Genomic DNA, 16,837 nt, shown 5'->3' with positions numbered 1-16,837 from the left:
AAACTGAGCAGCCGTGATCCCACGGGGGGTGTATAGCCAGAAGGGGAGGGGCCTTACACTTTTTAGTGTAATGCTTTGTGTGGCCTCCGGAGGCAGTAGCTATACACCCAATCGTCTGGGTCTCCCAATTGGAGCTAGAAGAAAAGGAATTTACGGTAAGTAACAAAATTCCCTTCTTTCACATGATCTGTTGCCCTCTGGTTTTTAATTGTGTTTGTCTGATGTTTACATCACATACAGAAATATAATTGCAATCATATTATGAGACCAAAAGGTTCTATTGATAGTTAGAATGAGTTAATGCAGCAAGTCAACATTTGCAGTGTTGACCCTTCTTCTTCAGGACCTCTGCAATTCTCCCTGGCATGCTCTCAATCAACTTCTGGAGCAAATCCTGACTGATAGCTGTTTATTCTTGCATAAGCAATGCTTGCATTTTGCCAGAATTTGTTGGTTTTTGTTTGTCCACCCGTCTCTTTATGATTGCCCACAAGTTCTCAATGGGATTAAGATCTGGGGAGTTTCCAGACCATGGACCCAAAATCTCTATGTTTTGTTCCATGAGCCATTTAGTGATCACCTTTGCTTTATGGCAAGGTGCTCCATCATGCTGGAAAAGGCATTGTTGGGCGCCAAACTGCTCTTGGACAGTTGGGAGAAGTTGCTCTTGGAGGACATTCTGGTACCATTCTTTATTCATGGCTGTGTTTTTAGGCAAGACTGTGAGTGAGCCGATTCCCTTGGCTGAGAAGCAACCCCACACATGAATGGTTTCAGGATGCTTAACAGTTGGCATGAGACAAGACTGGTGGTAGCGCTCATCTCTTCTGCTCCTAATAAGCTGTTTTCCAGATGTTCCAAACAATCGAAAAGGGGATTCATCTGAGAAAACGACTTTACCCCAGTCCTCAGCAGTCCACTCCCTGTACCTTTTACAGAATATCAGTCGGTCCCGGATGTTTTTTCTGGAGAGAAGTGGCTTCTTTGCTGCCCTCCTTGAAACCAGGCCTTGCTCAAAGAGTCTCCGCCTCACAGTGCGTGCAGAAGCACTCACACCAGCCTGCTGCCATTGCTGAGCTAGTTCGGCACTGCTGGTAGTCCGATCCCGCAGCTGAAACAGTTTTAACATACGGTCCTGGCGTTTGCTGGTCCTTCTTGGGCGCCCTGGAGCCTTTTTGGCAACAATGGAAACTCTCTCCTTGAAGTTCTTGATGATGCGATAGATTGTTGACTGAGGTGCAATCTTTGTAGCTGCGAAACTCTTCCCTGTTAGGCCATTTTTGTGCAGAGCAATGATGGCTGCACGTGTTTCTTTAGAGATAACCATGGTTAACTGAAAAGAAACAATGATACCAAGCACCAGCCTCCTTTTAAAGTGTCCAGTGGTGTCATTCTTACTTAATCATGACTGATTGATCGCCAGCCCTGTCCTCATCAACACGCACACCTGTGTTAATGGAACAATCACTAAAACAATGTTAGCTGCTCCTTTTAAGGCAGGAATGCAATGATGTTGAAATGTGTTTTGGGGGTTAAAGTTCATTTTCTTAGCCAATATTGACTTTGCAAGTAATTGCTGTTAAGCTGATCACTCTTTATGACATTCTGGAGTATATGCAAATTGCCATTAGAAAACCTTAAGCAGTAGACTTTGTACAAATTAATATTTGTAACATTCTCAAAACTTTTGGCCATGACTGTAGAGTTAATCTGCACGTAAATCCTGCCGGACAGCTCCACGGGAGCAGCAGCTACAGGGAGAAAATTAACTTGTATCCTCCCTGCAGCCACTTGCTTCCAATCATCAGAGCGGTGCTAGGAGTGGTTACCATCTCTGTTCATTATACAGTGAGTGCACTGTAACCACTCTCTGACACTGTGATTGACAGCCTAATTGGCAGTGTGTGTGTGTGCATTGCTGATGGTCAGTCACCGTCTTGGGTTGGGATTATGGTGCACTCACTGTGTAGTGACTGTGACCACTCGGCACCGCCCCGATGAATCGAATCAAACAGCTACAGGGAGAATATAACTTGGTCCACTACTTGGACAACTCCTACCCCCTAAAAATAAATAAGCCTATACTCCTCTTCGGTCCAGCCTTAGTTCCAGCGATGTCTGAAGCCGCGTTCTTGACATCATGATACGCGAGCCCTGCAATTAATCAGCTCCCAGCCTCTGTCTCCCTGCCTTTCACACTTGAGCCGGATGTGAGCGCAGCGCTGACTTTCTGCTCAAACGTCTGAAGGCGGGGTGAAGGAAGCCGGTGCTGATTGATTGCAATGTCACATGGGTCCAGGGATTGCAGCTTCAGACATTGGTGGAATCGTGGCTGCACCGGAGGTGAGTATAGGCTTATTTATTTTTACGGGGGCGAACAAGGGGAAGTAGTGGACAACCCCTTAAATTTTGCAGCTGCTCTAGTAAGTCAGCCAGGATTTTACCGCTATTTACCTGACGGTTTAACCCTATATCTGCAGGTAAAAAGCAGTTTCCGAAATGACAGGTTCCCTTTTAAAATGTGGGGTGTCCAGCTTTGTGATGGATATGTGACCATATGTGTCTAGGTTTTCACGCTGTCCCTTATCTCCAAATAGCAAGAAGATGATCCCTGGAGAGGGGCAGGAGTGGAAGCGTCTTACCCCAGTGAGGAGGTCGGTGCGGATCCATCAGTCAGCGTCGCAGTACCCAGATGTGGTACAGGAACATGACACTGTGGTGTCCTCTTTGGAAGAGCTCCTAGACAAGGCTGATACGGATGCCTACTTGTACATGAGGAACGAGGCTCTGCCAGAGGAGGCAGACCACAATGTCATTAGCTTACCGAAGAAAGACCCCACAGAGGATCAACACGAAGCACCAGTGTGATGGCGGCCGCCGGGCCGTGACATCTACCCAGCAGCTACACATGACTGTGTACGTCAAGCCGTCAGTTCTCGGGACTGAACACTGTCCGCTTTCATGAAAAAGACAACTGCACAAATAGTATCAGGACTATGGGTGGTCTACTGCCATCTGCTGGCAGGGCCCTGAGCATGACGATACTATATACACTGTGCTGTCAGATGAAATATATACAGTATGTTTTAACACCCTAATATATTACATGTAGCAGATTTTGCTATTGATCTGTAAGGAACACTTTATTTTTTTATGTAAAGGCTCATTCAGACCTTCAGATATGCAGACTTTCCTGTATGATGTGTCCCTCCCTGTAATACATGCTGGATGTGAGGCCCGTGTGTCCCTGAGGCGGCTGTCGTTATAGCTTTAATATATCAGCTCAGCTTCATTCCTGGAGGGATTTCTCTGTCTACAGATGTATGGTGGAATCTCTCCTCCCATGTATTGACAGCCACTGATGAATGTGGGATTCTCCCTCTTCTCTCTGTACAGATTGGCAGGGATGGACTTTGGTTCCTACCTGCATACAGTACATGGCTGATATGATCTCCCCTTCCTTCCCCAGTAAAAGTCCTTGGCTAGTTCGTCCTCTTCTATCTTGATCGCTTTCCCCCCTCTCCATGCATTGGCTATAAATAAAAAGGCCAATATCTCTGGAGCCATATGGCATGTAGTTAAAAAAAAAAAAAAAAATACAAACCTGAGTACTTAGGAGAACAGTAAAAATAAAATATGAAACTAGACACACTTTACGTGTGACATGTTCAAATTAAAGGGAACCTATCAGATCCAATATGCACCCAGGACCACAAGCAGTTCGGTGCATATTGCTGATCCCCGCCTAACCGTCCCTGTATCAAGTATCATAGATAAAGGGATATTTAGAAAAATTATTTCTAAAGATCCTTTATGATATGCTAATGAGTGCAGGGACTAGTCGCAAGGGTGTTGCTTCTCTTGGCTAGTCGGCCCCCTTAGCATATAAGTACACCCCATGTGGACGTGATAACATGGTAATGCATGTGCAGCGACAGAGGATGGTCAATCACCTTTGCTGCCATCGAGTCCTCGATTTCAACTCCATGCGCATGATCCCGGACTTTTGGTCATGCGCACTGCATGGATTTGAAACCAGGACTTCTACACCTGATTTCATAGTGCCTACGACCGAAAGTCCGGGATCATGCGCATTGAGCCAAAAGGACTTGGACACGATGGCAGCAGAGAGGTGAGCGTGACCATCCTCTGAGACTACGCACTGATTAGCATGTTAGCACACCCACAGGGCGTGTACTTATATGCTAAGGGGGCCAACTAGCCAAGGGGAACTAACGCCCTTGCGACTAGTCCCTGCGCTCATTAGAATATGATAAAGAATCTTTAGAAATACTTTCTCTAAAGATCTCTTTATCTATGTTAGTGTATACAGGGACGGTTAGGCAGGGATTAGCGATATACACCCAGAACTGCTCGTGGGTCTGGGCGCATATTACACCTGACAGGTTCACTTTAAGTGAGCAAGTTTCAATTTCAGAACATTGGAGAACAAATAGTATTTGCTTGGTGTCGCTATTCTCCTAGACCCACAACATTATAATTTTTCATTGATGGATCCGTGTGATGGCTTGTTTTTGACTTTTTGGTTGTTTTTTTTTGTGAGGTTACCTGACATGTTTATTGATACCACTGTGAGGTACATACAACATTTAATGTCTTTCTATTGGATGTTTTGAGGGAGATGAGGCGACCAAAAAGAAAAACGCAATTCTGGTTTTCAATTTTTCTTTATGGTGTTTGCCATACAGGATTATTTTTTTATATTTTGATCAGACTTACAGGTGCGGCGATACCAAAGATGATTGTTTATTTATTTTTATTGTTTTTTTTTTTTATTTTTTTTTTGTTGGTTCTTAGAGGATTTGAACCTGCGACCACACTATTGCAGTATATAGGGAAAAACAAGGTCTCCTATGAAGCTCAGCCTATGGCTGGGCTTCACAGGAGTACCAAGATGTAACCATGAAGGCCTTTAGCAGGCGTCCAGTGGCCATGGTAGCTCAATCACATTATAGGGGGCTGATAGGGGGTTTTGTGTACCTGCACAGACAACCGGTCTATTTAAAAAGAGCCTGTCCGGTGCAATATGCACCCAGAACCACGAGCAATTCTGAGGGCATATTGATGTAGCATCAGCATGATCAGAAATATATTTTATTCCTTGCAGCTAGTCCCTGCGGTCATTATCATATCATAAAGGATGTTTAGAAATACTTTTTCTAAAGATCTCTTTATCTATGCTGCTAGCTAGATACAGGGACAGTTAGGCAGGGATTAGCAATATACACTAAGAACTGCTTGTGGTTCTGGGTGCATATTGCACCTGACAGGTTCCTTATAAAAACGATCAGAAATTGACAGCAGCATCTAAATGGTTAACGGCCAGATGTAGCTTCAACTGTGAGACATAGAAGACATCTACCGCGTGTGGAAGGTGGAATAAGCTCCTTATGACTAAGAACTTTATTTGATTTTAACTTTTAGTCCAAAACGCATCAAGTTACCCCATGTAGTAATGTTTTTTCATCCTTTATTTCAACATGTTAAAATCTGTACGGAGAAACCAAAGGTTTTTTTTTTTTTTTCATTTTACCTGGGATTGGTGCTGGGCCCGTTCCTTCACTCTTTAAGCTCCTGAGCACCCTCCACAGTTGTGGATTCCTGCCCAAGATGTTTATTCACGTCCTAATGTGGGAAGAGATTAAAATAAGAAGCTTTCCTTACCCCTGCTTCTTTGGTGGTTTCTCGAGACCAGAAGGGATGACATCCTGTCCATTGAGTCATTCGACTTCCTAACCCAGTGTCAATCCCAACTGGCCGGCAGCCAATCAATAGCCTTCAGTCACATGACTATACAGGTTCTCATCATTTCTGGTCCTGGGGAAAACCGGAGTAGTGTGTGCAGCGTCAGGGGGGTTCAGAGAGAGAACACTTTTTTTTTTTTTTTTTTTTTTTTTTTTTTTATTAACCATCCCTTGCCACTGTAAAAAAAAAAAAAAAAGTGGTGGAAAAATCCTTTTTATAAGGTAACTATCATTAAATAAATATGTATTTTGTAAACGATAGTTACCCTTTAAATGAAATATTGCCGCAGTTTGCACGTTGCATAATTTTTACATAATTGGATATGGAATGCAGCCATAGAAAAGGCTAACATTTTACAACTAGTATTTTTAAAATAAATCAACCAGGTTTTATTGCAATGTACCTGCATAATATTAGTTTTTCTTATTAAAAAGTAAAGCTCTGGTGACTTGAAAAAAATAAAATTCTACTTTTTTCAAACCTTAGGACTGTTTTCAGTTTTAATCTCCATTTTCTGATTTGCGGTTTGGCCTTTGTAGGAGATTGTGGCCAAATGCACCCAACAAGTTCACTATGTTTGCTAGAAAGGGGTGGAAATCATAGCTGAAATCTTCTCCGGTTTATTGCTGGAATAGATTTATGATGCTATTTTATTATATTTATTTATCTTATTTTTTTGGGGAGGGTTTATAAAGCCAGGGACGGTCCGGTGGGATGGAGGTGACCGGTAAATGATAAGAAATGATCTTTCACAGTTTACGGAAGACCTGGAGCAGAGGCGAGAAGCCACAGGAGATCAAATCTAATGGGGGATCAGTCGCTTATTATTATTATTATTCATTTATTATTCTAGCTCCATTTATTCCATGGCGCTTTACATGTGAAAGGGGTATACAAAATAGGGACAAGTACAATAATCATAAAACAATACGAGGCACAAACAGGTACAGTAGGACAGAGGTCCCTGCCCGCGAGGGCTCACAGTCTACAAAGGATGGGTGAGGGTAGAGCTGGTCGTGTGGCGCGGTATCAGACTGAGAGTTCCGGCAGGTTGTAGGCTCGTCGGAAGAGGTGGGTCTTCAGGTTCCTCTTGAAGCTTTTCACGGTAGGAGACAGTCTGATATGTTGTATATTTGATATTCGGGCGACCGGGAAAGTTTTTCTCCAGATAGTTCGCATGGATTGGATGTGAGGAGGAAAGTAGAGTTTCCGTCTGTCTGAGCTTTGGTCCAGCTGAAGAAGGTTGACTCCTGCTGCCCAAACCAATTTCAGCCAGGTATAGTTTACTCCAAACGTTTCAGAGAAAACACAATTTGAAGATCCGCCTCGGACTATAGGGAGACCTGACTAGTCCCGTGCTGTCTTTTCTCCCGCACCGCTCTAGATGATTGACTGGTCTCCCCTTCTGTGTGCACCACTAGATACTGGACGAGAAGAAGCAGCATTGGAGTACTCTGAACTCTTCTTTTGGTCTTCGGACGAATCTTCAAGCTATGTTGTCTCTGCAACCGACATAGGCTGTCACACTGTAGAGGGATCAGTATTCTCATTTTCACAAGGAAAGACTAGAAGCAATGGGATGAAACTGATGGGGAGGAGACACCGATTAGATTATAGAAATTTTTTTTTGACAGTGAGGGTGATCAACGAGTGGAACAGGCTGCCACGAGAGGTAGTGAGTTCTTCTTCAATGGAAGTCTTTAAAAAGAGGTTGGACGGACATCTGTCTGGGATGATTTAGTGAATCTTTCTTTGAGCAGGGGGTTGGACTAGATGACCCAGGAGGTCCCTTCCAACTCTAATATTCTATGATTCTATGACATTTCAGACTTGAAAGAGAACCTGCCATGGGATTTTTGCTAACTATAGTACAGACCAGGCCATATTGCCGCTTTTACACTGATTAAAATGATACCTGCGGTGAAGAAATCCACTTTGTAGGTTTTGTGTAATAACTGTTTGACATTTTCTTGTAACCATAGCTTTGTGCATTGGGGCGAGACTGTAGGCAGGGTCTTCAGCTTTTCATGGCCCCTTCGCTGTGTATGGTGTTTTATCTTCTTCCTTATTTAATGGGGTTCTACACTGCTTGGAGAACCCCCTCCTGATTCCACATTTCCACCAGGTAAAATAAAGCCTATTCTCACTTCCCGTCCCAGCGCCATTCCAGTGGTGGCGTGGTTCACGTTCCCAAAGCTCAAGTAACTTTTGAGGTCACACGGGAGCAATCAACACGAAGTTAGCGGCAGCCGCAGTTCACACTTATTGTTGGATAACTAGTTTGCCTAAGGGTATGTGCGCACGTTGCTTTTTACCTGCTTTTTACCTGCTTTTTCTTCTGCGCTGTTTAATGCCAAAATGGATGTGTTCTTCTATTCAAGCAAAGTCTATGGGAATTTGGGTTTCTTGTTCACACTATGCTGTTCAAAATGCTGCCTTTTTGTGGCAGAACTTTGGTCAAAAACTCAGCTTTTCAAAGAAGCAACATGTCAATTGTTTTTGCCATTTGAGTTTTGCACTGCAAAGCTGAGTTTTTGACCAAAATTCTGCCACAAAAAGGCAGCATTTTGAACAACATAGTGTGAACAAGAAACCCAAATTCCCATAGACTTTGCTTGAATAGAAGAACACATCCATTTTGGCATTAAACAGCGCAGCAAAAAAGCAGGTAAAAAGCAACGTGCGCACATACCCTAAAGGCGGGAAGAGAGAATCCGGCTCTGATTGGATGCGGCGCTCATGTGACATCACAACATCACGTGAGCCCCGCCACCGCTGGAACCACGCCGACCGCGGAGGTGAGTATAGACTTTTTCATTTTACCTTGGGCAAATGTAGAATAAGAAGGATTGTCCTGGTAGTGGGCTACCCCTTTCATTTTCCTGCACGTGTCGTCCTAGCTGCGGGCGGCCATTGCACATTGATCTCCTGGTGGTCTTCAGTAAAATTGCTCCAGTGACTGCGCATGCGCAGACTGAGATCTTTGCTCTTTGATCTTTATCTCCTAGAGATAAGGGTACGGTTCCATTTGCAAATAGCTTCTGATGCGAGAGCATTGGAAGCGATATGCTAATGACCCTCTGCTACGAGTGTCAGCCAAGCGTTATGTGATCTTACGATTGTATCACAGCTGTGGAGAAGAGTGAGGGAGCACTTTCTCCCCATCTCCTATGCTGCATGTCTCTGTGTACATCGCATTGTGGTCAGATGCATGCGAGTGCAGTGGGATGTTTCACACATCGCACTGTGGTCAGATGACATGCGAGTGCAGTGGGATGTTTCACACACCCCTATAGACTTGTATGGGGGTGCGTGAGCCGAGACTCGCTGTCAAATGCAGCATGCTGCGATCCATTCTGCATGCCGCTATGGCATGAGAAATCAATTACAGATGGACACTGCCCCCATGGTTTTGCACTACAGTGAGAGCAATCCAGTGTTTTTTCGGATTGCACTCGTCCCTGCAAAACGCAAGTGGAACAGAGAACTAAACCTGAGCATGCACCAGCGCCGTTTTACTGAAACCTTCCAGGAGATGAATGTGTGCAACTTTAACCCCTTAACGCCATGGCTATTATCTGTTTATGCGCTTTTATTTTTTCCAAGAGCACAACCTTTTTTTTCTTTTTCTTTTTCTCAGTATAGCCGTATGAGGTCTTGTTTTCTGCGGGACGAGTTGTATGTTTGAATTACACCATATTGTACTGAAAAACGGAAAACGTTGAAAAAAAAGTGCAATGCACAAGTTGTTTTGTTTTTTTTATTTACTGTGTTTTTGGTAAAACTATTTGGTAATACTGACATGGTAATATAATTCCCCAGGTCAGTACAAGTACGTGGATCCCAAACATGTATAGTTTGGTTTTTTTTTTATTAACCTTTTTACTTTTCGGAAACAGGCTTCTTTTTTGCACCCTGAGCTGACACTTTTTTTTTTTTTACCGAGACCATTTTGCGCAGATATGTTGGTTTTTTTTTTATAATTATTGTATCTTATTGCAATGTTGTGGTGGCCAAAAAACAAAAAAAAACCATTTTTTTTAATTATGCTGTTTAGGGATCGAATTAATTTATTGTATATTTTGATCGGACATTTTTGAGCAGAGCGATACCAAATATGTGTATTTTCTTTGTTTTATTTTCAAGGGGGTGGAATTATTTTTTTATTTTTTTTTCTCTCCTCTGTTTCGTAGCTATTAGCAGAGTATTAACACTTTTAAGGAGTTAACATTTCAGTGGTGGTCATGGATATATAATGGGGACATACAAAATAGTCATACAAAATCTTTTGAAGTTTTTTATTTTCAGACTCTACTACAATAAGTATTACATGCATTTAAACTCATTAATTATGCGTTGAAATATTACCTTCTACTATTGGTTTAACTAGAAATATAAAAAAAATCTAAAGATGTATAGAAAATGAACTTGTCCTGCATAATATAGAGGAGCTAAGTATAATGAACCCGTCATATTGATAATGGCATCTGATGTGCAGGCCCGATGTCTCCTGTATATGACTGTACTGTAGAGGTAGCTGTCAGTCACTAGTAGGACCGCCTACTGGACTCTTAAATACAAGCACTAGGGATTTCAATGAAAAAATACAAGTAAAATTGAATTTTTGATTACAATCTTATATCTTCTGCTCAGCGTCTCCTTCTCTATACCGTGCTGTCCACAGATCGCACTGCATGTAAACGTGGCAGATTCCCTTTAATGTTGTGTGCCACATTTCTGACTAGTGGTCCTGGGCTCTCTGCATCTGCTATCAGGCCGTGATTGAAGGATTATCTGAATATATTAAAGGCATCCGGGACTTATCTTTCCTTAAAATATCAACATGAAATTAGTAGAGGTCTGATATTCTGCACCCCCCTGTGGTCAGCTGTTATCCCCATCCACAGCTTATAGAAGTGTTAGATTCACCACTAAACGGCTGCTGCATTCCCTGCCTCTGCTTTTATACAGGCTGAGATCGTCTGTACTGATTAACTTCCATTCAAATCACAGCTACTTCACTGTACACGGAGCTGTGCTATTTTGGCTCCATATTGTGAATATCTGCCCATTGTAGGACCTGCAAACAGCAGTGGAGATGTCGCTCGTCAGACCCCATGCTATTAATTATTTGCACTAAAGATGCTCCTGGTCAACATCTTTAATTGGGTGGCAATTATATTACCTGTACAGGTTATTAATTATTTCTGCTGCTGAAAATGATTTAATGTAATTGTCAGGAGTGAGCAGCCCCGCTTTGGATTATCAGCGCCGTGAAGTTAACCTCCATTGCTGAGACTTTGTGTAAATGATCTATTTTTTTCGGCAACACTGCTATTAAAAAGCAATTATAGTCTTTCAGAGCCATGTACCACGCTGGACATAATTGTTAATAGGGGTCTCTAATTTGCTCTGCGACCACATGAGAAACAGACCTAAAATATGGAGCAGGAACGCACAGTGACCAGCACAGCACCAGCAGGAGAGGCTCTCCGCTGTCCAATTGTGGGCAGGGTTAGTCCCTTTGGCTCTGGGACCAAACCCTACAGAAGCACCTCACCGTCTGGACAGACAAAGAAGACCCAGGCTTTTGTTTCTTGACTGGCTGCACATTTACACAATGTCTTCCATCTTCTGAAGCCGGCGTGCATGACGCATTCTACGTCATCCACTCCAGGCCGGCATTGAGGTCCTGCGCAGGCGTACTTTGATCTGCCCTACTCAAGGCAGATCAAAGTATTGTAGTGTGCCTGCGCAGGACCTCAATACCAGCCTGGAGTGGATGATGTAGGACGCGTCATGCACCAGGCTTCACAAGAAGGAAGACGAAGATGGCCGAAATAGGACCTGCCCATCCCGGAAAATGGCGCCACCTATCTGACTGTTTTGCACCGGAGCGACCTTCTCAGTGAGTATCATAAAGTGATTTCTATGTTCTACAGCACAGCCTGTGCTCTTATATACAGCATTCTAACATGCTGTATAGAAGAGCCCAGTGGTAGCTGCAGCTTATAGGCCCCAAAACTGGTGACAGGTTCCCTTTAAAGGACCCTTCTAGTAATGTGCATGATTATGAAGAAGCGGAGATCTGGGGTTTTCACTTGTGGACCATGTCACTAAGCTTAAAGGGAACCTGGCACCAGATTTTGGCCTTCTAAACTAAAACTTAACACCTTAAGCAGCACCTGTGCTGCATTCTATAAAGGTGCACGTTACCTCCTGATTCCCCCCCCCCATAGTCCCCAAAAATACCTTTATAAAATCCCCCGCCATATATGTAAATTGTCCGGTCCAGTCCGTTGGGCGACCTATTCTGTATTTCTATTCCTCCTTTTGCACTAAAAAGGCTAAAGGAGGGACAGGAGGCGCAGATTAGGACGCCCATCAGACAATTTACATAACAGGAGGGAGATTTCATAAAGGTATTTTTGGGGGTTACAGGAGGATTTAGTGGATAACGTGCACCTTTATAGACTGCTGCAAAGGCGCTAGTTTTAGTTTAGAAGGCCAAAATCTGGTGACAGGTTCCCTTTAAGCTTAGTGACATGGTTCACAAGGGACAACCCCAGATCTCCGCTCCATCATTGTCATGCACATTAGAAGGGTAATTCTTGTAACACAGGATAGATAATAAATGTATGTTACTGACTATGATCCTCATACTGAGACCAGGGGCCCAAAGTCACACAGCTGGATGAGCGACCACCACTCCTATAAACAGTAAATGCAGCCGTGGCCGCACATGCTCCATCCCTTCTGATCCATTCACCCTCTTTCTTGTGATTAGTGGGGTTCTCACCTCCCATACATCTATCAACATGACTCAGGATAATCTATAGGTTTCCAATGCTACATGATTACATTTTCGGAGTTTGGAATCGCTAAGTGACTATACCTGTATCAGTGGTAACAACTCTTAAGGAAATTAAATTTTGGAAAAATTACACCTTGTAACGAGTCACGGACGTCTAATTAGGGCGGGTGACTTTTTTTTTTATGGAGGGCAATTATTTATCTGCAATGATATCAGTGCAACAAACAAATCTGCCATTTATCCTGCGCTCGTGCCCTTCTTGCTTGAAGACCAGGCGTTATATATTGTAAACCTGTGTTCTGTAAACTGAGTTCAATCCTGTAACAATTACAACTCCCAACATTTTTCTAAGCGCGGTGTGTGATATTGCTGCTCCAGCCATTATGAGTTGTATAGCGAGTATCTGATCCCACAATATGTGCGTGTGCCTCCGATGGCCGCTCAGGGCTAGTACAGCATGACACTCGGGGGTTTTCGCTCTGTTTCAGGCTTTAATGCCGGTGAGTCTTCAAGACTTATCCTGGCAGCGTTCACCAGCTGCAGCCAATCGTCCTGAACCTGGGTTGGAAAAAACAAACTGGTGGCAGGTTACTTTACCCAAAGACGGAGGCAGATTGTCTAATCCTGGTCACTATTTAGACACCGCAGATCAGTGGCTCACACTGATAAACTTGGTGTATCTTCATGCTGGGTCTGGACGGTGGCTTTGGATCCGATGCCGGTAACGTTTGCCGTCCGCACGGCTACATTGCAGCGTAATGCACATGATCGGGGTCTCATGGCCATATGCAATGTATCGCTCCGTGAAAAGCAAGTCATAAAAAGTCGGAACCAGTTGGATATTCAGTGACTTGCTTATATCCTGCCCCATTCGATTGCATTATGCAGCGATATGCAGCGGCGTACAGCAATGTATGGTGGCGGACAAAGTCACTGTGTATCCACAGCCCAAGACACATTTGATTAACTTTATCCCACCTCTAGGTTGGCTTACTTTGTGCCATCTTTTTGCACCTTAATTTTGGCACAATTTGGTGCAGATTGAAACATCTTAAGCCCCTTTCTAGCAAAGCTGCACCACTCCCCATGACCCCTTTGAGATACAGTGTAAATACATGTTAGAACTGTATCTACCAATTTGTGTCAAAATTTTCCAAAATTTTGCACATTTTCCTCCAAACTCAAGGCGCCCGCACAATAGTAAATCTGTCCCAATATCTGCATAGAAACCCGTTATCCATCCAAGAAAATAATTACCGTATTTTTCAGATAAGACGCATTTTTCCTCCCAAACATTTGGGAGGAAAACAAGGGGAGCATCCTAAAATCCGAAAATAACTTACCGGGAGGTGGACAATTGGCGGGGAGCTGTCGGTGCGTGCGAGCGGCTGCCTCTCTGTGCAGGTGGGCGGGCAGCCTGCTGGCTGCCACTCTGTGAGGGCCGCCGGCTGGCTATGCAGACTGCAGTGGCTGTGCTGGCAGCGGAAGCAGCGGTGGCTGTGCGGCGAGTGTCCCAGATGGTCTGTCCGCGGTCCGGGTTTTAAATGATGGTGCCCCGAGTCAGCGCGTGCACAGATGGCGCTCTTCGATGAGATCTCCATCTGTGCACACGCCGCTCCCGGCGCCATTTCTATGAAGCCCGGACTGCCGACAGAGCATCTGGGACACTCTCCGCACTTTCCTGCTCCACAACACAACCACCGCAGCTTCTGCTGCCAGCACTGACCCACTGCCGCCACTGACCTGCCGCCGCCAGCACTGACCCCCCACCGCTGCCGCCAGCACAGCCTTTGCCTCCTGTGACCCTGCTCCTTCACCGCTGCTGCCCCCCTCCGGTAAAAGTGTGTGTCTTAAAATCCGGTGCGTCTTATAAAATTAAAACTATGGTACATTATGCAATTTTTAGAATCAAAGTCAGTACCAGGCAAAGGCAAAGGTTGACATACATTTGACCCCCTCGGCACAGACTGGCACCGCCATGTATACATGAAAGACTGGGTATGCCGCCATCATGAACACATTGAACTCATAACTAGAGTCAATTTTATTTCTCTTTATACCCAGTTATCCATGTTGCTCAATACTCAATATTTTCTTATGCGGGCTTCACACGGTACGATCTATCGTGCGATTGCACGAGTGATCGTACCCGCCCCCGTCGTTTGTGTGTCACGGGTAAATCGCTGCCCGTGTCGCACAAAGTCGTTAAACCCCCGTCACATGTACTTACCTGCTGAGCGACCTCGCTGTGGGCGGCGAACATCCTCTTCCTGAAGGGTGAGGAACGTTCGGCGTCACAGCGACGTCACACAGCGGCCGCCCAATAGAAGCGGAGGGGCGGAGATGAGCGGGACGTAAACATTCCGCCCACCTCCTTCCTTCCGCATAGCCGGCGGGTGCCGCAGCACGCAGGTAAGCTGTGTTCATCATTCCCGGGGTGTCACACGTAGCGATGTGTGCTGCCCCGGGTAGGATGAACAATCTGCGCACATAAGATTAAACGATTTTTTAAAAATGAGCGACGTGTACACGATACACGATTTACAACCGATTAAGAGTCGCTCTTAGGTGTCACACAAGACGGTGTCGTGAACGATGCTGGATGTGCGTCACGAAAACCGTGATCCCGACGACATATCGCACGATAGATCGTCTCGTGTGACGCCCGCATTAGTTCTGACCACATCGAAGGTCATGGATGTCCTATACTCACATGTTCCCTTTTGATGTATTTCAGATGTTGACCGAGAACCTTGCTGGCATCTGCTCCGTCCACACTTACTTGGTCCATTGTGGATTCATGTGGCATCTGGAAATAATAATATATGAAGAGCTGTCAAGGTTGTGGTATTAAATTATTAATAACATAGATACCTAATGTACTACCATGTCCAGTATCCACTCCAGTCCTCAATCAGCCAAACCAAGGCGGTGTTGACTTTTGGACCTGGCATCCTTGGCACCTCTTGTACTTACCAGGCCCCACAGCGTCTGTGGTGATGGAGGACTGGCCGCTGGATCAGGGCAGTGTGAACCCTCTTGCATTAATTACTACACAAGATCACATTTCCTATTCTGACTTTATTTAAGTTTGCATTTCTGATACTGCCAAAATGCCTCGAAGATTTGTCTGAGTAGAATATTTTATTGGGTTATCCTAGTAATGCCCATCTTTAGTGACCATCCAATATTTAGTTTCTGCTACACACACAAAAAAAAAAAATTAAAGGGGCAATATGTAGGGTGCTGGCCTCCGAGAAAACCCCTCAGGGTTTGGATACCTATAGCCTGCCGGCAAGCATTGTCTTTCTGCATAAACTAGCTCATCCCAAAAGCATGGCAGATTACAGAACAGCTGGGGTCTCCCATTGCAGATTTTACATTGTGGCATAGGGTTTTTATTCTTTAAATTCTCCAGTGTGTAGTTATTATCATATATACATGTTATAGTGCTATGCTGCTAGCTGGGTGAGATTCCAGGTACAGTAGAGCAGGACTGTCACCAAAAGGCACCACGTAGCGGTTGGGTTAAAGGGGAAGTGACAGATGTGGGAAAAATGTTGGTTGGGAAGTCTCAAGAGGAGCCAGTGTAGAATAGGCTTGAAGTGTGAGAAGATGTGGTCTCGGTCCGACGGCCAATCAGGGAACCCTGAGGTAACCTTGAGCAGTCAGGAGCCTACGGCTCACCCTGGTAGCCTAAGAGAGTCATCCGGCTAGAGAGCTGCCGGGGCCCTGAATTGGACAAAAATAAACAGAGTCAGGGGGGAGGAGACACAGACCCCGAAGCTTGAGGACGAGACCCAAGATAGCGGAGGGCAACAGGTCGAGTAGTACCCCAAACTGAGAAGAAGGAAGGCCATGTCTGTCATAACGATGTGAAGAGTAAATGTGAACGTTTCTGGTTGGCTAAGTGAACTCTTGTGTTGCGTGTGTTACTGTATACGATGAGAACTGACGATGGGGTGATGGATACTGGCTTGAAAAAACCAGTAAGTGTCATGCACCCTACCCAAAGTCACATTTGCACACAGAGTCTCCTTGGGAAAGGAGGACCAGCACCTTCCTTTAGGGGGACACCATTCTGAGCTTTAATTTTGGAGTTTTCTCACACATATTGCTCCACTGACTGCTATGTGTCGCCATACAGTGTAGGCATACATCAGGTATTGGCCACCAAAAAAAAAAAGTACATCTCATGGTTTGTCTTTTTTTATGTCCTTGCCTGCTATAAGTGCGTGAATTTTTTCCCTTTCCAAG

The 16,837-nt window shown here is 44.6% G+C and overlaps 2 protein-coding genes across 2 annotated transcripts in view; one reads left to right on the top strand and one right to left on the bottom strand.

Annotated features, from left to right (window-relative positions):
* The window catches only part of CKAP2L (cytoskeleton associated protein 2 like), an 81,328-nt gene extending 77,623 nt beyond the window's left edge, over nt 1–3,705 (top strand). Inside the window, exon 9 of the mRNA XM_075342963.1 lies at nt 2,598–3,705. Coding sequence (XP_075199078.1) covers nt 2,598–2,868 — 271 coding nt within the window. The 3' untranslated portion in view covers nt 2,869–3,705. The remainder of the gene's footprint in view (nt 1–2,597) is intronic.
* Nucleotides 3,706–12,311: 8,606 nt separating this feature from the next.
* Nucleotides 12,312–16,837, bottom strand: part of LOC142301918 (cytosolic purine 5'-nucleotidase-like) — a 123,482-nt gene continuing 118,956 nt past the window's right edge. The window contains exons 17-18 of the mRNA XM_075342962.1: nt 15,294–15,389; nt 12,312–13,138 (exon numbers count right to left, since the gene is read on the bottom strand). Coding sequence (XP_075199077.1) covers nt 13,028–13,138; nt 15,294–15,389 — 207 coding nt within the window. The 3' untranslated portion in view covers nt 12,312–13,027. The remainder of the gene's footprint in view (nt 13,139–15,293; nt 15,390–16,837) is intronic.

This window comes from Anomaloglossus baeobatrachus, chromosome 4, assembly GCF_048569485.1.
Source record: "Anomaloglossus baeobatrachus isolate aAnoBae1 chromosome 4, aAnoBae1.hap1, whole genome shotgun sequence".
Taxonomy (NCBI): domain Eukaryota; kingdom Metazoa; phylum Chordata; class Amphibia; order Anura; family Aromobatidae; genus Anomaloglossus; species Anomaloglossus baeobatrachus.
The sequence above is the reverse complement of the archived record's forward strand: the minus strand, read 5'-3'. Positions and strand labels throughout refer to the sequence as shown.